This window comes from Mytilus galloprovincialis, chromosome 9, assembly GCF_965363235.1.
Source record: "Mytilus galloprovincialis chromosome 9, xbMytGall1.hap1.1, whole genome shotgun sequence".
Taxonomy (NCBI): Eukaryota; Metazoa; Mollusca; class Bivalvia; order Mytilida; family Mytilidae; genus Mytilus; species Mytilus galloprovincialis.
This window is the reverse complement of record NC_134846.1, coordinates 82037647-82062868: the sequence shown is the minus strand read 5'-3', so window position 1 is coordinate 82062868 and position 25222 is coordinate 82037647. Positions and strand designations below refer to the sequence as shown.

Below are 25222 nucleotides of genomic sequence, written 5' to 3'. Positions count from 1 at the left end.
GGCAAAAAGAGGTGCATATTTCTACTCCAGGTAATAGTAATATTTTTGATCACTGATAATAAATGTAATTAATATTTGATTAATACATTTGTTTTTGTTTATATTTTTATTAATCTGTTTTGAAAGTGATGTTTTTTCATGTAACATTCTATGTGGATTGTTCTTTGTACATGCTTTTGCAGTTTCAAAAAAAACTATTACTGGTTTAAAACATTTAAAATAAATGATTTTATTTCTTAAAGCCTATGTTGAAACGTACCAAGTTTTTTATGTCAAATTTAAAAGATGCAAAACTCGATTAAAGGTATTTAAGGTTTCAGGTTAAACTAACGGTAGTTAATTTTACCTTTTATCCAGTCATAAAACTCTTGAGAACACACTGGTAACTTTTGCTGTTTTAAGATATGAATTCCTCCATCAGGTGCACAGAACAATTCACCATCAATAGGAAAACAGATAATGATCTTGGCATCTATGATAAAGCCCTGACTGTCTTCCATTTTGTCAATAATATACCTTTAAAATGATTTAATACATTGCCCATTTAATTCATTCTTGTGATCTTTTACTTATCATTTGCTTTACACATTTTGTCATTTTGTTGGAAAGTTTCACATATTGTAATTGTTTGTGCTCAATCTTGAAGTTACAGATATTTTATAAATAAGTAATAAAGAAAAACAGTATTTTCACCTGAGTAATTAATATTAAATAACTCTAAATTAATTTTTAAATGAATTGACCAAGGTTGAAAGTGTCTAACTCATATATGGTTTTAGTTTTAAAGAAGCATTAAAAAAGTAAGTATACCCAATTTATTCAAGAATAGAACCAACACATTGGAAAACTTACTCAATAGAAACAGGTGCTGGGTCACCATTTCCAATAGAAAGAACACTCTTCTCACCTACAATATAGCATGAACAGAATGTTAGAAAGAACACTCTTCTCACCTACAATATAGCATGAACAGAATGTTAGAGAGAACACTCTTCTCACCTACAATATAGCATGAACAGAATGTTAGAGAGAACACTCTTCTCACCTACAATATAACATGAACAGAATGTTAGAGAGAACACTCTTCTCACCTACAATATAACATGAACAGAATGTTAGAGAGAGCATTCTTCTCACCTACAATATAGTATGAACAGAATGTTAGAGAGAGCATTCTTCTCACCTACAATATAGTATGAACAGAATGTTAGAGAGAGCATTCTTCTCACCTACAATATAGCATGAACAGAATGTTAGAGAGAACACTCTTCTCACCTACAATATAGCATGAACAGAATGTTAAGCCCAAGATTCCACTCTGACAGGTCCAATTGACTCTTTTTCAGATGCTATCTTTGAAATATTTCAAAAATGCATAGCTAAACAATCTGCAAAGGCAGAGAGAAAAGTTTATGGAAGTAGCATAAGTTAGATTTTGCACACTTTGACATGCTAAGTATATTACCACTTGTAATTCAAAGTATTGGACGGTGTCTGATAGATGAGGAAAGCACTCCCACATTACAACTTATCACTGTCAAGCTCCTGTTCAAGTATGAAATCATTTTGTTCAGTAGTACCTGACGAAATATTTGTTGGATAAATGGATCTATCTATTTAAATTTGACAAACAAGGTAAATGTAATATAGCCACATAACCTTTCCACTGTATATAATTGAATATAATTTTACCCCAATTGTAATCTAGAAGAACTTTTTTGTATGTATATCCACCAAATCTGACATCAACCTTAAAGTCACATGGTTCAAACTTGAACCAGAATGGTATATGGTAGGTTACCGTCTTATCTCCCAGCGGTAGTTGGAATGATAAGTCTATACAGCAATCCAAACCAAAACAGTTATCTGTCATCTCACATGTTAACATTGTCCTGATACTGGCTGGTAGGTACTTCTGTGGGTTAATAGTTACAGGACAATCTGAAATATATGTAATAATAAAATAAAAACATTACATATTAACAATGTCATGAGTGCAAGTATAATTCTATCGATTCTTAAAAATATAGTTTTGTTCATGTAGGAGTTCTTTAATATTGGCCTCTCTAAATATTTGTAAATTACCTTTTGGTCCATCTTGAACATTACATGGTCCAGTTTGAAAATGTTTCTGCAAAATATAGAGAAAATTTTCAAAAGAGTCAATGCACAATTTGATATGGTACTTTTTTAATTTGTAGATGCAAAGTGTTATTCTAAAAAACACAAGTTGAGCATGAGAGCACATAGGTCTATGGTTGACTGTAGGAGGAATTATCTGGAAAAGCTATGCACCTCCTATACAAGCATATACTTCAATAAATGTACAAACAGACAGCAAAGTTAAATTCTCCTTGCATTCAAACTGTAGGAGGAGTTATCTGGAAAACCCCTATAAGACAGACAGACAGAAGGGGGTAAATCAATATTCCGCTCAACTTTTAGTTGCAAGGGCATAAAAAGATTAAATGAACAGTGATCGGGAAGGACTTGTGCCCTGCGCCTATAGCACATATTGACAAGAAATGGCGCATACAGTGACAAATGTAAGCGCCAACGTGGCGCACGATATTTTTCACTTCGTTTCGAAACACTTAGATATCGTCAAATGGATTTCCGATTGTGTTCCGTGCCGCCATGTGTGTGTACACAACTGTGTAATGTCCCTCCAATAATAGGAGCACCTATATATTTTTGGGACGTCTCGGGTGTTTCCCTGTGATAATAGAACCATGCGGTTTAACATCTCGGGTGTTTTCCTATTGTAATAATAGAAACATGCGATCTAACTGATAACCTGAAAAATGTAATTAAAACCATCATTCAAGATATATTTTTTTTATATACAACTTTAAATTTGTGAAATTTGGCTAGTACAGAGTGACGAGATTTAACTCTAATAATAATCTCATTTAGTTTAGCTTGCTGTTATTTCGAAGAACCCCAAAGACTTTTTAAGAATGTAGTTTTTGTCTCCATAAAAGACGCATAACTGTCCGGCTTGTATGTATGTACATCGAGATTCCGCCGGTATAGACGCACCCCTTGATTGACTGCAAATCCATATGTACTCCCTAAGGATTAATGGAGATGTGTCCTTTACAATATTAACCCACCACAAGAACAATCCCCATCCCAACACCGCCCATTTTTTGGTCTTTGACTCGTTTTGACATTTTGTAAACATGACTTCAGCAATTTGTTGTTTTGGTCTATGAATTAATGGTACTCTATACTGTTATTCTTGTCACTGTGATGAAGTTATAATAATACAAGAAGTGCAGAGGAAATGCCTGAAATGTCCTCTGATACGGAACATCTGGAATCAGTATGATGTCGATGAAGACCAAAATTTAATGTACAAAAAAAAAACCATGAACATGAACAAGGCAACAGTACCAGTTTAAACATTGTAAATAAAGGTTAACTTAAATATTGTTTTCGGGTTGGAAGAAGTTATTGTATATTCATTGAAATTGAAATTACAAAATCACAGGAAAAATATCCATGATTTTATTTAAAATCATAAAGGTAAGTACCAACACATCTTTGCCAAAATATACTGATACTTTTTTTTACAGAAGTCAATTCAAATGGTCCACTCATTTGACAACATGGCCCATTATTTTTTAAAATGGCCCATTGAATTTATTTTTGAGGGGCCCTGGGCCCATAGGGAAAAAAACCTTCCAGATCACTGAATGAAAAATAAAGCAAATAGTACTGATTTATACATGAATACAATACAATACAATACAATATTTTTATTTTCCAAATTAAAGGGCCCATTAAGAGCATAACATTAATTACAACATGACATAAACATTACAGAGTGATTAAAGAAACATAAAATAATAATTGAAATTCAAATGCATGAAGAAAGGATCAGTGGTCAAGGGGAGATAATTTTGATATATTTTAGAGTATTTAACTAATTTTCTGATTTTCTTAGTTGCAGGCCTATATCCAGGTATGCACATAAAATAGATAAAAATCTGCTATCTTCATTAATCATGATCCATGAAAAAAGATCATTTATATTTAAACTATCTAAACTGAATATATATAATATATGAAATCTATTATACTTACATCCAGTCCAAGATATTTCAAAACCAAATCAAAAGCATCTTCTGTCATTTTACCTCCTATAGACTGTACCAATTCAAGGATAGTTTCACCTGAAAAATAATTGTTATTATGACAGTTAAAGACTAATAGTACCTGTATGGAATTATATATATAATAAATAAAAAAGGCTCAAAGGAGTCTTTATCACTCTCCTGACAATTTTGCATAACATGAATATTGACTTTTGTGTCCTGCTGATCATTTTTACAGTTTCTATCTATACTCTGTAGTTGCACAAATATACACAATATACTGTTGACATAAAGAAATGTCTTGTCTTTATGTAATTTCAACGGTATGATGCAAAGGTTGAAACTAAAATGACAATACTTCATCATCTAAACTATGTAAAACATTCAAAGAAACTGATCTAATTACATTCTTTAACATGTAAACTGTGCAAAAGTTTCGAAGTCAAAAGACCATGAATGGCCAAATATATAATTTAACAGATAAAAAATCTGACATTGTCTAACAGTCTTCTATTTTTTATCATTGGGTTTTTCATTAACTTATATTTGCTTCTCTGTTTTAGAAATATATATTGATAATAAAGTTCAAAATTTGGCAATTATCTCAGTGTAAACTATGACTGTAAACATTCACCTACCTGAGAATGTGAAATTTTCATTACAAATAGGAATAGGTATTTCATGGTCCTCTAGATACATCTCGTCAATCACACAGTCACCCTCAAAACATATTCTCAAACCAAAATCTAGCTTAAATACTTTCTTGTCTGTGTCTTTATCAATGGAGAGACTGCAAAAAAGAGTTAACAAACTTTTGTAAATTTTTCAAATAATGAAAGCCGAGGCAAGGGAGTATACATTTATATTTTTTTAATAAGTGGCATCAAAAGGATTTTTATTTCATCATTGAATCTTGCATCATTTCATGATATTCTTGGAAAATCTAGAGAAAAACTTGCATTTTCGTGGATATTTAATTTTGTTGTTTTGGCAACGACTACATGCATTCCTTTAGAAAATATGTAATTGGTTGAACATTTAAATTCACAGGTTGCCTGTACCCACGAAATCCACGAAAATTAGTAGCCAATGAATATTAATGAATCCACAGTATATATAAAATCAAAATTAATCAATTTAGCATTAATAAACAGAAATTCAAAAAACAGTGTTATCAAACTTACAGAACTTTAAAATCCTTTGTAACTGTCAGTGTCTCTAGTTTACCTAGTAAAAACAATATAATATAGATAAAAAAAAAGATGCATGTAACACTCACCAAGTATATATGATACTATATGGTACTAGTGTAGTGTGAGATATAGTTGGATAATTTTTAGGCAAAATTACATGTACATCCATAAATAATAGTTCTAATGTTTCTTTCATATTTATGGAACAAAAACTTTACCTTGTTTAATGAGTACCAAATCAGAATAAAAATACTTTCACAGTCATTTTTTATTTCATTGAAACAAAATAAGAATTTTATGTGTGATTTTCTTTACAAACTTTTGCTTGTTCCTATTTCAGAAAAATGAAGTAAAAGTGATTTTTTATGATGCTGATAGGTCAATTGTCACAAAATCTCTGATCAAGTGTCACAGGTACTGAAAAAGTGATGTCTATAAGTTGCATGGTATGATAATACCTATGTTACTTCCTTTATCTATATATTAAACAAAGTTATAAAAGTAGATGCTTTTGAACATAATGTTGCTAAATAAATTACTTTTTATTTCAGACTTATAACTCACCCCATTTGTAACTGAGAAGAATAACTGACTTTGTTTGTGACTCAATTCCATAATTTAGCACAAACTTGCAGAAATCTAGTTCAAGGAAAGCATTGAAGGATTTTGAATAATTAAAAAAACCAATTGTAAAAGATATGTCGACACAGACATCCAATCTCAGGCAGTCGTTAGATATAGAGTAGTACAGATGATCTTTCAACCATGGATTGGTAATTTCTGGTAAATTCAAGGTGGTGCCAAATGTTTCACATCCTGAAAACATAAAAACATTGAAAATATAGATATTTCAGATACATATAACTACTGGTGGTTAATTCTACATGGTCAAACAGAAAAACAGTGAACTGACATTTCTTAAAACAATACCTTCATTTTATGGGTCTAAAATTTTTGATTGGAGAGAAGCTTGTTTGAATAAAACATCTGCAGCAAATAATTTTTTCGAGATAATGTTACTTCATCACAATATTTAAGGAATTTTATTGTCATCTGAAGTTTTAAGTACATGCATATATTTATATACATATTCACTAAATACATCCTTGACTTATTGACTTAATTCAACTACAAATGTTATTACTATTAAACTTTTCCTACATTCATCATTATTTTGAAACCTTGATATTTGTAAATCTGCTTCAGAGTTAGATGCACCCAGTCTTAAACAGTATAATTCCATCTATACCAAGTTTATAACTATCAAGTTGATTAAGAGCATTAAAAGTTTCACTAAATATTTTCACTTTTGACTATCAGTATGAGTTGCAAGCCTCAATTGGTAATTTACATTTTGTACATTTACACATGATTACTGTTATGGGCTTTTGGTTGAATGCAGCCAGTTACAACTGTAACTAATGGAACTCATCATATCATGAATCAGAAATTCTGCCTTAATCTTCTCAGGGAGATGGAGGGGCCTTGATCGTAAACAGATATACTATGTGGTATACACTTTACTTACGTCCATCATCAGTTTGTAATCTGGATACCAGATCTTCATTGGAACCAGTTGTACTCAGTCCTCTATTCTCCAACTCCTTTTTAAGTTGAGATAATTTCATTTTGTCTGGTCTCACACATGGTCCAGTGCTTTGTAAGAAGTCCTGAAATTAAAATTTAATGAGTAAATCTGGAAGAAGTATCAACCATCATTTTATTGTTCCTAAACTAAAATCAATCCTCTCAAATTTTTTTTATCTAGTTTACGTATTATGATTCTTGAGCAGATACAATATTATTTAAATAATATGCATTTCATTTTCGGAATTATTCTAGTGCATTTCCTTAATTCTTTCAACTTTAAAAATTACAATACCTATTTTTACAGAATAATGTTTAGCCCTATAAAAGCAAAATGTAGTGGTAAACAATTTCATTTTATTACAAAAATAATTAATCATCTTAATACAACGTATAATCTGTGTATGAAGTATAAACTATAAATGTACCTCTGGAAGGCCAAGTGCCTTTAGCAATTCATCTTGTAATTTATCCACAGCTTCCAGTAACTTTTTCTTTGCTGCCTTTTCAATTCTAGACTTAATGGCATCTAGATCAAAATAGTCTTTGTACTCAAAATTCAAAACCCACTCTGAAATATATATTGTCTGATTAATATTTAGAACTTTTAAAACTGCAACTGCAATTTGTGTTTAAATAATTTGCCATTATGCATGTCTTTCAAAATATTTAAACTAAATAGACAATTTTGAACTAGTTTTTACACCCGCAATTATAGTTTATATGTAGATATAAGAAGATGTGGTATGAGTGACAACGAGACAACTCTCCATCCAAGTCATAATTTGTAAAAATTAAACCGTCATAGGTCAAAGTACAACCTTCAACATGGAACCTTGTATGTATCAACTAAATAATTTACCATGATACCTTCAATAATCAATAAATAAATGGAGAATGTGTCCATTGATGGACACCGGTGATGCCTCAACTTGCATATTATATAAAGTTATAAAGGGACATTACTGAAGACTGATAAAAATGACGCTACACAAAGTTTTGTGGTAATAAGTGTATAAGTTACATAACATTTGGTTGAGGCAAACATAAGTTAAAGAACAGAAACCAAAATCTGCAATTTCTCCATTTGAACAGGGGCATAACTCTAGAACAGTTAATGTGACGCCACCAAAATTCAAACTTGACTTGTGTGTTGTGGACTTATATTAATAATTTTATAACATTTGGTTGAGGCAAACTAAAACCAACTTAAGGACTTACATACGAATGTACGGATGTACAGACGGACAAAGGTAAAACTTAATGCCCTGCCTTAGCTCCCCCCTCCACTACAGCAAGGGACATTAAAATCTAATGGTTAAACATGAGATACCTGTACTACAATCCATGGTTTGTATAACCAGATAAGGCAAAGTTTCTGGTAGTTTATCATAATCAGTTGATAGATAATAATTAGGCACAGAATAGGCAACTTCTTTAAGTAAATCTTCATCTGTGTTTGATCCAATCCCTACAGTAACAATTCTTATGCCTTTAGTTTTACATGCTGCAGCCTGAACTTTGACAGGATCTGCACCAGAATTAGATTTACCATCAGTTAATAGAATTAGATAGTTCTGAGAATCAGATCGGTCACCTTTCCCCTGTATAAACATTTCATCACAGACATACTGGAAGGCATCCCCTATTTCTGTGTGTGAACCTTTCTGATAGACTGCCTCACTTAGAACTTGTTTGACAGCCTCTTTATCATACTCAGAGTTCAGATGTAACAATGGTCGAGACGTTCCTGCTCCAGCAAATAAACTGACACCAACTCTGACATAGTTCTCAGCAATAGCTAGTTTTTCAACAGCATTGACCAAGGCATTCATTGAATCTCTGAAATGATCTTCTCCAACACTGCCAGATTCATCAATAACAAAAATAACATCTACAGGAATAACGGTCTTACAATCTGAAACAAAATTGAAATGATAATGAAGATTCCGCAAGACTGAGTTTGTATAATTACATTCTAATTATTTTCAAATGAAGAAAATCTTAATTTAATTTTTCTTAACCAATTCAACAAGCTTTAAATGCAGACAACATACATGCACAAGTTGCATGTACATAATATTTAAAATAAAAGCATGCACTATATCTGATCTGAAAATGCAGCGAACATCTAGTCAGAACAATTTGGCAAAACAAAAACCATGATATGACAAAGTTTAACCTTCATTTCCTTCATTTAAAGCAAGGATAAAATACCACTTCAAAAAACACATATGGTAATAACTTAACATTCTAATGCAACAACGTTTGTAATGTACATTTTGATTGGATAACGTCACTTATTTACATGGCATCAATTGACAATTGATGCTATGGGATGTACGCACAAGCACAGACAGCATATGACAGACATTAAAAACATGTTTTAACGTTGTTTTCTATCAGTTTCATTAGAATGGAGATAACAATATTGTATTTTAAGCTCCAACGGCATCAATTGGGGATTTGATGGTCGCAAATACCCGTTTACTGTTTCCACTAACTCGTCGCCAGTAAACTTAATTTGTGGCCATCAAATCCCCAATTGATGCCGCCTGAGCTTAAAATACAATACAGTTATCTTCTAATTGACTTTATACAATACCTTGAGGCCATGTAATAGTACCATCAGTTTTACATATTGGTAATGGCAATACAGCATTTGCTAGGAGACTGATGAAAGCCACACAGTTACTAGTATCTGAACTATCACAAAATCCTACACCAACTGAAGCAATGAGTCCAATATCTGTCTTTTGTATGTCATACCTAAAAATGTATTTTTATAAAGCATTATCATGCATGCCCATTATCATTTGACAGCATATACTTCTACAACAAAACTATACTAATTTTTATGAAATTCTGCTTTTTTTTTACTGGCCAAAGTACAGAAAATCAGACCAAGAAGAATTGGATTGCGCCAAAATATCAACTTTGGTAAGATGGGCTAAACTTTTTGTACTGATACAGGTAAGTCAAGAAAGTAAAGAGATTCAGAAAGATTCCAAACATGTTGAAATATAACTACCTAGAAAGATTTTTAGAAGATCAGGGGCATGCAATGACTACTTGATAGTTTAAAGCCTTACTCCAATAGCCATCTTGACCTAAATGGCTTTCAAAGAACACTGTATCAAGTAATGTTTTCTTTCAATATTTTCACTCATGGGATATTAAGACACTCCTAAATGATCATTCTTTGCATAGAACAGAAATATACATTCCAGACAACATCTTGGAAAACCAGTATCAAATCCAGATACTGCCAAATTAGATTAATTTCAAATCATCTACAATAGTAACTGGTATATTAAAAGAAAGTGACAGAAATGTATTGTCAATATCTTACTTTATCAAGCAGACAAGATCCAGTAATTCTACATCAAACCCTGTAGGTATGTCATCTGAAACTCCTGTAATAATAAATATAACACATCAATCTAGTATGTACCAGACAATTGTATCAACTTGCACATTTTTATATAAGGCTCTAAAATATTCTTTTCAAGTTTATTTAAGTGGATCAGATCATTTTATACTGTGTTGTCAATTTTGAGATTTTAAAATATATTGTAGGACCAGACAAAATGATACTCAAAATTTATATCTATTGTTTTTTCCTAGTAAAAATTGAACCACTAATTTAAATTTGGAACAAAAGAAGATTTTTGTTATATTTGTATGCAGACTTTGGCAAAACCACAAAATCATGAAATACACATATTTTTCTCAATCTGTGAAAATTGGTACCCACAGAAATAAATGATTAAAATTGTTTGAAAGCACAACCCCTACTATTTATCATTGTTTTATGTTGACTTACCATCATATCCCATATCAAACTTGATAGAATAATTGTAATCTTGTAATCCAACACTCAACGTGTAGTCACATGGGTCATATCTGGCGTAGGCTTTAACAGTGTACAGGAACATGAACAGTTTGACATTAAGACAACATTCTACACCTAAACACATTGAGTCGTAAGTACAATACACATTGTCTGGTGTAGTTATCGCCATCCAGGGACATCCTGAAATAAAAGTTATATTACATATACATTGTCTTCCGTTGTAATCGTCATTCAGGGTCATATGTATAATAAACATTATGTGGTGTTGATATAGCAAACTAGGCATATCCAAAGTCATGTATTCAGTACATATTGTATGGTGTTGCTATGCCATTTAGGGACACTTTGACATAAATGTCATGTGTACAGTACATATTGTATGAGGATGTCATCACCCTCCCTGGACATCCCAAACCAGAGAGCTCTGCAGATCACAAAATCCCTCACCATCAAATATGTAGACAAAATTGTCATTTTAGGGTATAAACTCCTACAAGGAGTCATCTGATAATTTTGGTGGAAGTAGAAAAAAGGTAGATCTCAAATCTGAGCATTTTTGCTTAGTCAGATTTTTTTAAACAATTAAAGTTAGCAAGATATTGAAAAAATATATATATTTATAAATATAAAACGTTAACATTGGTTTGAGGAATGTTATCAAGGTTTAGTGTTTCTAAAGGTAAATATCACTTACTGTTATCTGGTTTAGTAAGTCTAGTTATCATCTGTTCTCTAGTTCCAGTTGTTACATGGCCTCTGTCAAATAATTCTTGCTTTAACTCCTCTTCTGTAGCTCTAGCAGGATTCACACATGGTCTGTTATCTATCAATTTCTTTTGAAAAAAGTGGTTTTTTTTGGTTAATATCATTTTCCCTTAATTTCAATTAAGATAAACAAATGGAGAATATGTGCATGGGACACAGATAATGCATGCTTCCATATAATGTAATAAAGGGACATAACTCAATAAAACTAAATCTGACACCAACTAAACTTGATCTGAGTTTTTAGGTAATAAGCATTGCTTGTAAGTTTCATAACATTAGGTTGATGCAAACTAAGTTAGATTTGGAAACATAAAACATAAAATTTTGTAATTTTTCCATTTTCATAATTGTAAAACAGCAATAATGATGCCATCCAAATTCAAATTTGAGCTGCTTTTTGTGGTAATCAGCATTGGGTAAAAGTTTCATACATTTGGTTGAGGCAAACTAAAGTTAGAGAACCAAAACCCATTTTGGGATCTATGCATGGACAGATGGACACGGTAAATACTTAATGATCCCTCGGCTATATTAGGGGCATAAAAAATGCTAGTCTTCTGAAAAAGAGAAATTTACGATATAAAATGTTTCCAATCCTTAACACCTTGGATCTAGATTTTTTGTTTCTTCAGTTCACATTAGAACAAGAAGAAAAACAATTTTTGTTATCTGTTATATCTATTGAACCTGAAGAAAAATTGTTGAAGGGTAATATATTTTTATTTATTTTTTCATTTAAAAGCAGAAGACAATCAGAGAACTCTTTTTTCTTCAATACTTTTCCCCTCATTTTTACTTCATGCAGAGATTGAATAAGTACCTTTATAGTCTTGAGAACTTCAGCCAACTTTTGTTTACTCTCTGTCATTCCAAGGAGGTCTAGAAACTCAATGATGGATCCAAGCTTTAATCTTGTTAAGGAGAACTTCTTGAAAAAACTGTCAGCTTTCTTCATAAGGGTTACAAACATTTCTGAAATACAATGATAATTTTTATCTACTTTAAATCTGTATTTTTTGTTCAATCAAAATCTTGAAACAGGTATTATAATTCATGCAGAAGTCACAAAGAGCAATAACTCCCACTTTATTGACTCTAAAAATGGATATCCACTTATTTGTTTTGCAACTGAAACATTGAGAATTTTTGCAAGATTTTCTCCAGGATATTTATTCTTTTTTAAGGATATATTAATGTGTGCATGCTACATTAAAATAATTCAGAAATGAAAAATACCTGATAATTGGTTCAAATGAATATTGGCAGGTTTTCAAAGGAGAATTTGTTGAGCTAGTACAAATTCAATTTCTTGATAAAAATTACGTTATGACAAAAAAAGTTAAGATTTGCACCAAAATATATATCATTCATATTTTATATACTAAATGTGCTATATTCCTAAAAAATATTGTCAACTTTTTTATTGTTGTGTAAACCATTGACTATTTAAGTGCAATTAACATATTGAACCCTACATTTTTATTTCAAGAATGGGCAAACAGGAAGTTAGGGTGCAACATCTTACAGCTCAATTCTGGCCGAGCTGCTGAACAACTATTTGAAGTCTCACTGTTCAGAATTACTTGAGAAAACTTTTATAAAAAATGTTATGTTTATTAACATATTGAAAAGAAATGGGGAATACGTCCATGGGACACTGATAAATCCCCCGCTTATGTAACATAAAATATTGTCCCCCATAAAATATTGTCTGTCAGACAAAATTTCATATAAAATATTGTCCACTGAGAGTATTTCATAATGAAATATTGTCCTGGACAATATTTCATTATGAAATAGTGTCTTTATCCATGAAATTTTGTCACCTCCTTCTGGACAACATTTCACTATGAAATTCTGTTCATGACAATACTTCACTATGAAATACTGGCTTTGAAAATATTTTTGAATCAAATTATTAAACAATCACAAGCATGCAGCATGTACATTTTTAGATTTATAATTGAAATGGTTTTGTATGGCAAGGAATTTATAGTACTACTAATAGTGAGCTTCAATTTGCCAAGATTCATTACAAATGGTTAATTATAGATTAAAGAATTGTCTAACGTATATATTTCATTGTATTACATTATAATGTACAAATATAAGTAATGTACTGACAATGACTTATTTTGTAAATATATACACAGGCACGTGGCACAGGAAAAAAATCTTATTAACCTTCTCTTACATGAATATATGTTGATAACCTCCCCTTCATGAGACAAAATTTCATGACAATCTGTCTATGGAATATTGTTTCAATACTCACACAATATAACCAAAATATAAATTCCCTTTAACAAGACAAAATTTCATGGTATTCATCTGTGAAATGTTGTCTCAATTCACACAAAATATAACCTACCTTTAACAGGACAAAATTCCATAGTATTCATCTGTGAAATATTGTCTATATATACAGACAAAATTTCACAATGAAAATTTGTCCTTCTCTGGACATTTTTCCATAGACGAGGACAATATTTCATGATACAAAGTTATGAAATATTGTCTTGTGGTACAATATTTCATAGGACAACATTTTGCTTTACACTTACACGTCATATAAAGTTATAAAGGGATATAAAAGTGACCTTACCCGAATTTGTTATTGATCTGAGTTTTGTGATATTAAAGTATTGTGAATAACTTTCATAAAATTTGGTTGAGGTACCCTGAAGTTAGAGAACCGAAACGAAAAATTCAGCAATTTTTCCATTTGTAAAGGGCACAACTCTAAATAAGTAAAAGTGACACCCTCAAAATTCAAACTTGGTCTGTTTTTTGTGGTAATAAGCATTGTGTATAATTTCATCACATTTGGTTGTGGTAATAAGCATTATGTATAATTTCATCACATTTGGTTGAGAATACCCTAAGTAGGAGAATGGAAACGAAAAATTCAGCAATTTTTCAATTTGTCAAGGGCCTAACTCTAGAACAGTTAAAGTGACACCACCAACATTCACACTTGATCTGTATTTTGTGGTAATAAGCATTGTGTATAAGTTTCACAGCATTTGATTGAGGCAAATTAAATTTAGAGAATAGAAACCAACTTTGGGACGTACAGACTGATGGACAAGGGTAAAACTTATTGATCCTCCACTTAATAAGATTGAACTTCTTTTATAACTAAATATTTCTTCCAACCTTTAGCTCCATTCACAATCCCTGTTGTAACTTTACTCTTTACTTTTGAAAACATTCCGTCAGGCTCATCTAAAATCAAAAGAAAGAATCAAGTGAGTTCTTCATTGTGCAACATAAAGGACAGTTCATAGAACATTCCTCAAGGACATTTAAAACAAATCACTTCGAAAAATTCTGCTTGAAAATTATTCAGCAATGTAACCAAATGGGATAACTGCAAAATCAAAAATTTTGTGATTTATTTCTAACATCAATACTATTAGTTACACTGTGTGCAATTGTCCTAATACAAGAATTCATCAGGTCATTAAATTCATATCAGCTTTGGATAAATTCTATATTAGGACAATTGAACACTGGGGATTACCTTTAATAGTCTGTATATCTTTGCCTGGATCATTTGACTTAGGTGGAGGGTCTATAGGAGTAACATGGTGTGGGTTAATATGATATATAAATGGGATTACCTTTAATAGTCTGTATATCTTTGCCAGAATCATTTGACTTAGGTGGAGGGTCTATAGGAGTAACATGGCTAGGGTTAATATGATTTATAAATGGGATTACCTTTAACAGTCTGTATATCTGTGCCAGGATCATTTGACTTAGGTGGAGGGTCTATAGGAGTAACATGGCTAGGGCTAATATGATTTATAAATGGGATTACCTTTAACAGTCTGTATATCTGTGCCAGGATCATTTGACTTAGGAGGAGGGTCTATAGAAGAAGCATGGCTAGGGCTGATATGATATATAAATGGGATTACCTTTAACAGTCTGTATATCTGTGCCAGGATCATTTGACTTAGGAGGAGGGTCTATAGGAGAAGCATGGCTAGGGTTAATATGATTTATACATGGGATTACCTTTAACAGTCTGTATATCTGTGCCAGGATCATTTGACTTAGGAGGAGGGTCTATAGGAGAAGCATGGCTAGGGCTAATATGATATATAAATGGGATTACCTTTAATAGTCTGTATATCTTTGCCAGGATCATCTGACTTAGGAGGAGGGTCTATAGGAGTAACATCAGTATTCTGTGTATCTGGAGTTTCATCCACTTCCTCCTGACCTTCTCCATCTCGTGGTATTTTACCTGCATCTACTGTGTAACCCTGAAATAACAAAGTTTTTCTCTTCCAATTATTACAGCTGCTATACTAGTATGAAGAAGTCTCAAAATCTCTCAAATCCTATACAAGTTTTAAGTCAGATAGGCTTTAATCACAATTTATGAAAATGATACAGAAGGACAATTTCAGCATATTTGAAAATATTATGACTTCAAATTTATTTTCAAATAATATATTACTTGCTTGATTTATTTCACTAGACTTGGCGGAGTTTAACCTGTTCGCTCATTATAGACCAGTCCATCTATAGACAGGTGTTTTGGGATAAACCTATCAATGAATTGGTCATTGATTCAGTTAAAATATGTAAACACAATATGTGTATTTGCAAAAATGACAAGTGAAACTGCGAGCTACTGCTCACTGATGATACCTCAGGAAGTTGTTGAGTGATGAATCTGAAAATGAATCACACAGTATAGCTGACTTATATAAACCCTGAAACCAAATTTCAGAAATCCTTGTATTGTAGCTTGTGAGAAAAATGAGACGAAAATTTTCAACTTGGCTATTATGTGTAAAATCATACAAGTGTTCAGTAAACAGGAAGTTGTCGAGTGATGAATCTGAAAACAATCACACAGTATAGCTGACTTATATAAACCCTGAAACCAGGGTTTCCCCTGGGACAATTATTTTTTTCGCCACCTCTTTCGCCAAAACAATATATTTTTCAACCACTTTATTATTTTTTTCGCCAAGTAACATAACTATATTTTTCGTTTAAAATTTACCTTTTTTTCTACCCACCCCGACCCTCCCTTAAATAAGATGATTTTGGCCCATTGTGTCTATGATTATTCTCTCAAACTTATTTTAGAGTCTATATTTTAAATGAATTTGGATAGATTTCTTCATAACGACAGTTTTCTTTTCTTGACCATCGTAAATGAAAAAGTTGAGACGTAAAACTATGCTTGAAACACGCGTGTCACTCAAACTACTTTAAAGTAGTCTCCCTAATCAATTACCTATATTAAAGCCAAATGATAATTAAAGTTTTAAATCGGAGATGTTTCTTGCTTTTGCACATTTTTCGTCACAAAACAGCTTTCTTATCTAAACTATCTTTAAAAGGAGAGGAGACGTCAAAAGTTTGCTTCAAACACGTGCGTCGCAAAGTGGTAAATAAATTTTGTATGTGACATTTAGCGGAAGCCATTTAACCATATCATTTTGTCAAACAATTCAATCAACACCTTTATTAATGAGTCCTTTGTTGTCGTTAGCTTTTAAATGCAATCAGCTGATTATTGATTTTCTGTCAAAATCTTAATGAGGTCAAGGTGAATTCCGAGTATTGTCTGATCGGGTAAAGTCTGAGAAACTAGAAAAAAAAGTAAATAAACAAGATGGAGGAAAATAAATCGTTATATATATTTCTTTTGCCAAATTCTTTCGCAAATGACGAATTTTTATGGCCACAATTATTATTTTTTCGCAAATTGCGAAAATGGCAACCGCCAGCGGAAACCCTGCCTGAAACAAAATTTCAGAAATTCTTGTATTGTAGTTTGTGAGAAAAATGTGATGAAAATTTTCAACTTGGCTATTATGTGTAAAATCATACAAGTGTTCAGTAAACAGGAAGTTGTCGAGTGATGAATCTGAAAACAATCACACAGTATAGCTGACTTATATAAACCCTGAAACCAGGGTTTCCCCTGGGACAATTATTTTTTTTCGCCACCTCTTTCGCCAAAACAATATATTTTTCAACCACTTTATTATTTTTTTCGCCAAGTAACATAACTATATTTTTCGTTTAAAATTTACCTTTTTTTCTACCCACCCCGACCCTCCCTTAAATAAGATGATTTTGGCCCATTGTGTCTATGATTATTCTCTCAAACTTATTTTAGAGTCTATATTTTAAATGAATTTGGATAGATTTCTTCATAACGACAGTTTTCTTTTCTTGACCATCGTAAATGAAAAAGTTGAGACGTAAAACTATGCTTGAAACACGCGTGTCACTCAAACTACTTTAAAGTAGTCTCCCTAATCAATTACCTATATTAAAGCCAAATGATAATTAAAGTTTTAAATCGGAGATGATCCTTGCTTTTGCACATTTTTCGTCACAAAACAGCTTTCTTATCTAAACTATCTTTAAAAGGAGAGAAGACGTCAAAAGTTTGCTTCAAACACGTGCGTCGCAAAGTGGTAAATAAATTCTGTATGTGACATTTAGCGGAAGCCATTTAACCATATCATTTTGTCAAACAATTCAATCAACACCTTTATTAATGAGTCCTTTGTTGTCGTTAGCTTTTAAATGCAATCAGCTGATTATTGATTTTCTGTCAAAATCTTAATGAGGTCAAGGTGAATTCCGAGTATTGTCTGATCGGGTAAAGTCTGAGAAACTAGAAAAAAAAGTAAATAAACAAGATGGAGGAAAATAAATCGTTATATATATTTCTTTTGCCAAATTCTTTCGCAAATGACGAATTTTTATGGCCACAATTATTATTTTTTCGCAAATTGCGAAAATGGCAACCGCCAGCGGAAACCCTGCCTGAAACAAAATTTCAGAAATTCTTGTATTGTAGTGTGTGAGAAAAATGTGATGAAAATTTTTAACTTGGCCATTATGTGTAAAATCATACAAGTGTTCAGTAAACAGGAAGTTGTCGAGTGATGAATCTGAAAACAATCACACAGTATAGCTGACTTATATAAACCCTGAAACCAGGGTTTCCCCTGGGACAATTATTTTTTTTCGCCACCTCTTTCGCCAAAACAATATATTTTTCAACCACTTTATTATTTTTTCGCCAAGTAACATAACTATATTTTTCGTTTAAAATTTACCTTTTTTTCTACCCACCCCGACCCTCCCTTAAATAAGATGATTTTGGCCCATTGTGTCTATGATTATTCTCTCAAACTTATTTTAGAGTCTATATTTTAAATGAATTTGGATAGATTTCTTCATAACGACAGTTTTCTTTTCTTGACCATCGTAAATGAAAAAGTTGAGACGTAAAACTATGCTTGAAACACGCGTGTCACTCAAACTACTTTAAAGTAGTCTCCCTAATCAATTACCTATATTAAAGCCAAATGATAATTAAAGTTTTAAATCGGAGATGATCCTTGCTTTTGCACATTTTTCGTCACAAAACAGCTTTCTTATCTAAACTATCTTTAAAAGGAGAGGAGACGTCAAAAGTTTGCTTCAAACACGTGCGTCGCAAAGTGGTAAATAAATTCTGTATGTGACATTTAGCGGAAGCCATTTAACCATATCATTTTGTCAAACAATTCAATCAACACCTTTATTAATGAGTCCTTTGTTGTCGTTAGCTTTAAATGCAATCAGCTGATTATTGATTTTCTGTCAAAATCTTAATGAGGTCAAGGTGAATTCCGAGTATTGTCTGATCGGGTAAAGTCTGAGAAACTAGAAAAAAAAGTAAATAAACAAGATGGAGGAAAATAAATCGTTATATATATTTCTTTTGCCAAATTCTTTCGCAAATGACGAATTTTTATCGCCACAATTATTATTTTTGACCGCCAGCGGAAACCCTGCCTGAAACAAAATTTCAGAAATTCTTGTATTGTAGTTTGTGAGAAAAATGTGATGAAAATTTTCAACTTGGCTATTATGTGTAAAATCATACAAGTGTTCAGTAAACAGGAAGTTGTCGAGTGATGAATCTGAAAACCCATCACACAGTATAACTGACTTATATAAACCCTGAAACCAAATTTCAGAAATCCTTGTATTGTAGTTTTTGAGAAAAATGTGACGAAAATTTTCAACTTGGCTATCATGTGTAAAATCATACAAGTGTTCGGTAAACAGGAAGTTGTTGAGTGATGAATATAAAAACGCATCACAGGGTATAGCTGATGAAAAATATTCATGGGACGGACGGACTTAAGGAAAGAAAGGTGGATAGACAGAGGTAAAACAGTATACCCCCTTTTTTAAAGCAGGGGTATAATAATTAGACACATCCTTTGATTTTCTTGTAAAGCGAAGTTTAAAAACATGTAAACAATTTATATATTATTTGCGGATGTGAAAGTACAACTAACAGGCTATTATTTGAACTTGGAATTATTATTAACTATGGAATTTGCTTGATTTCTTGTTATTGAAATTCTTATAAATTCCATGATTATTCTGTACTGAAATGTTCTGTGCTGCGCACAACACTTTCTATTACAAAGAAAATAGTATATTTTCAATAGAATGTACTGTGCCGCGCACAACACTATCTAACCAAAATACATTGTACGGAAAGTGTTATTAACCGCTCAAAAGATCATAATACAAAATAAACATGGAATTTATAAAAAATTTTAAACACAAGAAATTATGCGAATTCCATAATTAAAAATAATTCCAAGTTCAAATAATAGCCTGTTAATAACCCATTCAAGGCGTATGATGCCTTAAGTCATCACCTAGGTACCGCCGTATGATGCCTGAATGCATCACCTTGCTACGGCCGCGTGATGCCTAAATGCATCATGGACAACGAAAAATACTCTGACCTACTTTCAGTTTTAATATCAGATCAATTACGTAAAGCTGTAAAGCGTACGTTACCACAATGTGTTAACAGGTTTCAATTTTTAATATTATGTATAAATTTTGACAATAAAAGTCATTGTTATATCATTTCTTCGTACTTTCGATTTGCGTTCATGATAAAATAATATGCCGCCATTTTTTCAATTTTGTTGACATGTGTAGTCAACGTGATCGCTTTAAAAAATGAAAGTTCATTACCTTCCACACAAAATATTTAAACCATTTATGTATTGCTGTTTTAAAAATTAATAATATTTACTTAGGACTGTTTAATAAATAAGATAAGCCGGTAATGGCTGTCTCTTTATGTGTCATCTTTGCATGTTGTTGATTTACGCTCTGTTGACGATCGGAAGTTTACGGTTTTTGCCGACAAATAAATTTCACACGATGTGCAGGTGTTCTCCCAAATAAGGAAATCCATATTTTTGTGCAGCCAATCAAATTTTTCTAGGCTAAAAGGCGGTTCCATAGTAAAATAGTTGTGAAAAACGTAGTATTGTCGTCTGGGTGAAAATTAAAAAAAATGTCTGAATCTTCGGATGAAGAGTTTGACGGATTTTCGCAAAATGGAGTTGATGCAGCTGCACAGCGGTACAATGATAGGCTTGCACAAATTGGGATAGGTGAATTAGATGTTGTTGATGGTGAAAATGAAAGTGAAAATGATTTTTCTGATGAAAATGAACCCCTTGTTGATGAAGCTGGTGACCGTCCTGCTGAAGCTGATGGGTGGCATAAAAATTTTAATTATTATGAGAGGGGATTACCACACATATTTTTACCACGTGGAAATACTGGTCCTACCACAGTTTTAGATCCAGATAAAGAGCCTGTTGATTTTTTCTCATTGTTGTTTACCAATGCCATTTTGCAATACATCATACAGGAGACAGACAGGTATGCCAATAAACAAATTCGTGATCATCCTGATGAAAATAAATCCCCATGGGTTACACCAACTGTTGAAGAAATGAAGGCTTTTCTAGGTTTATGTTTCTTGATGGGAATCAATGTAAAACCAGATATTAAATCCTACTGGAGCACAGATGTTATGCTGGAGACCCCGTACTTCAGTAAAGTCATGAAAAGGGATCGCTATATGCAAATTATGCGGTACATCCATTTTTCAAATAGTGAGCAAGCCCCACAGCCAGGGGATCCCAATTATTCTAAATTATACAAAATTGAATCGTTAATGAATATGTTAACAGATTCTATGGTAAACCAGTATATCCCTAAAAGGCAACTATCGGTTGATGAGGTGATGGTTCCATGGAAAGGACGACTGTCTTTTAAGCAGTATATGCCAGCCAAGCCTACCAAATGGGGAATAAAAATGTGGGCGATAGCGGAAGCTAATACAGGATATGTTTCCTTCTGTCAGGTATACAGTGGGAGGATAAATGGTGCCGCAGCTCATGGTCTGGCAAACCGAGTAGTAAAAAATTGTATTGAAAAGGCAAATGTTATAGGGCAAGGGTACCATATTTATATGGACAACTACTTCACTTCTCCCACCTTATTTACAGACTTGTTTGAACATTCTAACACTGCTGCATGTGGTACTGTACGAATAAATAGGAGAGAGCTTCCTAAAGATATAATGAAGAAAAACCCTGAAGGTGTCACTAATCGTGGGGACATGCAGTTTAGACAGAAGGATGCAGTGGCTGCTGTTGTATGGAAGGACTAAAAAAATGTAAACTTAATATCAAGTATACATGATTTCTCAGTAGGTGCAGTGCAAAGAAATGTGCAACAAGCAGATGGTATTTTTCAACGACAAGAGATACCATGTCCACAGATGATCTCTGATTACACACAATACATGGGAGGGGTTGATAGGGATGACCAGTACATCCAGTATTATGTTTTCCAACACAAAACACTGAAATGGCCTAAAAGGATTTTCTTCACAATGATAGAAATGTTGAAATTTAATGCCTTTAGGCTTTTTCTGGCTTCTCCTCATCATCAACCAGGCCCTGGTAAGAGACCATTAACCTTTTTGAAGTTTTCAAAGGGAGTAGCAGCAGGACTGATAGGTGGATACACAGGTGGTTCAGTTCGTAAAGGCCGTCCATCACTTGTCCCGGTTACACAGAGACACTTGCCAGGTTCCTTTGGAAATAAAAGTTGGTGCCATGTCTGTCACATGAGAGTGAAAAATAATCACCAAGACACACGTAGACAAACAAAATATGGCTGTCTAGATTGTGGAAAGCACCTCTGTCTACCAGAGTGTTTCACGGTGTTCCATTCTGTTAAAAGTAACTGTTAGTACTATAGCTATGTTGTTAGTTCCAGACAATTTTGAATTTATTGACTTTACCGTTTCAATTTGCGAATTTATTTATTTATAAACTATGAAAAAAACTAAAGAATAACTGATGAAGGATATATTCAAAAAGACAGTATCAAGAGACATTTTAAAATAAAGAAGGAATTTTATAAAGAGAACAAAATGTAGTAAAATGGACACTGAAAAAAAATTTAAAGACTTGAAAAGAGGCAAGTAACAAAAATTTATAACACTGTTATTTTTGTTTGTTATATAACCTTATAGCAGTTTAAAAAAGAAATCAAAATAATATCAATACCTTGAGTATTATTTTTGTCAAATATCTAATTATTCATTTGATTTTTATTTTTTTAAATGTATTTTTTTTTATCTGCTTAAATTGCTATTAGGTTGCATGCCTGTTACTTAGTTTGAAATGAATATTTTCAAGGAAGGTAATTTACTTTGACAAATACAGAGATTTTTTGTTTAATCATTGAACAAATACAAATTTTTATTTGTCATAGAACCGTAACAAGAAATTCTGTTATACCCCAAGTGACTTAAAACATACGGCAACGTATTTAAAAAGAGTTGTCGTCCGCCAAATTACAGTTGAGTTATCTCTCTTTAATTGTTGTTGACATGAACGACGCTTTGCAAATGGCGGATTTCAATCGCTGGTACTTCTCATGTTGTCGGTCGTTTATCGTCTTCCCAATCAGTTATGGTGTTGTCATAGACATTTCATCTTATTCTTTGTAACAAAAAGAAACATTGAACGTAAGTTAATATCTCGGAAAGGGAACGGTCAGAAGAAACTCTCCCCTTCGCAGACATGTATTTGTAAACATTCAGTTATAAAAAAAAACTCGTTCGTCATAGAGCTAAACTGTTGATATTGCTTCCTTTTCATATCGCTCTAACCACACCACAACTCAAAACAAGTAGGGTACGACTTAACCTTAAAAAATTTTAACGAAAATCGATCTCAAATAGCGGTAATTGTCGTTTGAAGTTCCGAGACGATTTTTTTGTGAGCACATGTCAAATTAATCCCAGCCACGAAACTGCTCGCGCTAATAAATCTACGGCTATACGAACGCGCCAAAAAAAACAATGCCGTACTGAAAGTGTTAACTATAAAGACAGCAGTTGAAAAATCTGCATATGTCATTATTCTTTAATGTTTTAGTGATACTGATAGGTGATTAGAAATCAGTAATGATAATAACGGCAATCATTCTTACCACATATATCTTCAAATAGACTGTCCTTATGCAAATTAAATTGTAAGCTGCGCCCTATCAGTTGAAAACACATTTGAAATAGAACATAACTAAAACACTTTTACCAATTTTTCCAGCTTGTAATCATTACAGTGTTGTACATAAGGCTGGAAATATATAGGTCTGCTCTCTAGAAATCTGGTTGGTTCAACAAATCCTCCGTCTTTCTTAATGGCAAGATGTATATGGTTCTTACATGGTGATGATGTAGCTGTTCCAATAGTAACACCTCCCCAAATCTGATCGAAAAATTAAGATCACAATATATAACCATATTCTGATGTAACATATTATAATTCAGTGGTAACTTCATGAAATTATAATAATTTCAGATAATATTGGCCATTGTTAAAACATGTTTAAAATAATGTACAACTATTAAATTCATGTACATTGTTCACTTTATTTTCATGCTGCAGTTATATAAATTTTTGTGAAAAGTAACTGATAATAGCTTTCCTCCCCTTTTTGACAATTTCACTAAATATTAAAGGTACATAACTCAAGAGCTAAACACCTGAAAACTTATAATCCAGCTACTCTTTAAATATAATAAACAAACACATAAAATACTTATATTTTATGAAAATCTGGAGTGGAATCTTGGCTTTAACAGACCGTATAAGTTAGTTTTTTCATTTGAATTGTTTTACATTTGTCATTTCTGGACCTTTTATAGCGGACTATATGGCATGGGCTTTGTTAATTGTTGAAAGAAGTACAGTGACCTATAGTTGTTAATTTCTGTGTCATTTGGTCTCTTGTGGAGAGTTGTCTCATTGGCAATCATGCCACACCTTCTTTTTTATATCTATTATTCTACCTCCCCCAAAATGATTCAAACTGTTATATATATTTGATGTTGCAATTAGTATATGTGATCTTGTCTAATGAATTAATTATTATTGCCAATCTTGACATTTTAATGTGATTATTGTATGTCACATAATAAGTAATGACTAGTTGACCATAAAAGGCAAGATTTGATTAATGATAAGATTATCCCAATTCTACATTCATGAAAACATATTGACTTCAGAACTCAAATTATTAATATTTTTTTTAGGCCACACCAATTTAATTCCTTGTTCGACGGACCCGCCCACACCTATTTTTTTCAAAACAGAATTTCTTTATTCTTTTTTATATTCCCGCTTCCCGCATCTGGAAATGCAATCATGTCCATTTCCCGCTCCGTTTTTTTGTAAATATTATAAAAAGATATCAACATTTGTTTTTAAAATCACAGTTTAACCTTTATATAATGATTTAAAACCCATAAGCACAACACC

At 32.3% G+C, this 25222-nt stretch overlaps 1 protein-coding gene across 1 annotated transcript in view; it reads right to left on the bottom strand.

Annotated features, from left to right (window-relative positions):
* Positions 1–25222, bottom strand: part of LOC143046857 (uncharacterized) — a 240632-nt gene that overhangs the window by 158022 nt on the left and 57388 nt on the right. The window contains exons 27-45 of the mRNA XM_076219918.1: positions 23996–24169; positions 15634–15784; positions 14667–14735; positions 12328–12479; positions 11434–11572; positions 10710–10919; positions 10236–10299; positions 9489–9652; positions 8217–8801; positions 7312–7454; positions 6825–6966; positions 5861–6112; positions 5288–5330; positions 4742–4893; positions 4093–4181; positions 2086–2131; positions 1693–1941; positions 853–907; positions 347–516 (exon numbers count right to left, since the gene is read on the bottom strand). Coding sequence (XP_076076033.1) covers positions 347–516; positions 853–907; positions 1693–1941; positions 2086–2131; positions 4093–4181; positions 4742–4893; positions 5288–5330; positions 5861–6112; positions 6825–6966; positions 7312–7454; positions 8217–8801; positions 9489–9652; positions 10236–10299; positions 10710–10919; positions 11434–11572; positions 12328–12479; positions 14667–14735; positions 15634–15784; positions 23996–24169 — 3049 coding nt within the window. The remainder of the gene's footprint in view (positions 1–346; positions 517–852; positions 908–1692; positions 1942–2085; positions 2132–4092; positions 4182–4741; positions 4894–5287; positions 5331–5860; positions 6113–6824; positions 6967–7311; positions 7455–8216; positions 8802–9488; positions 9653–10235; positions 10300–10709; positions 10920–11433; positions 11573–12327; positions 12480–14666; positions 14736–15633; positions 15785–23995; positions 24170–25222) is intronic.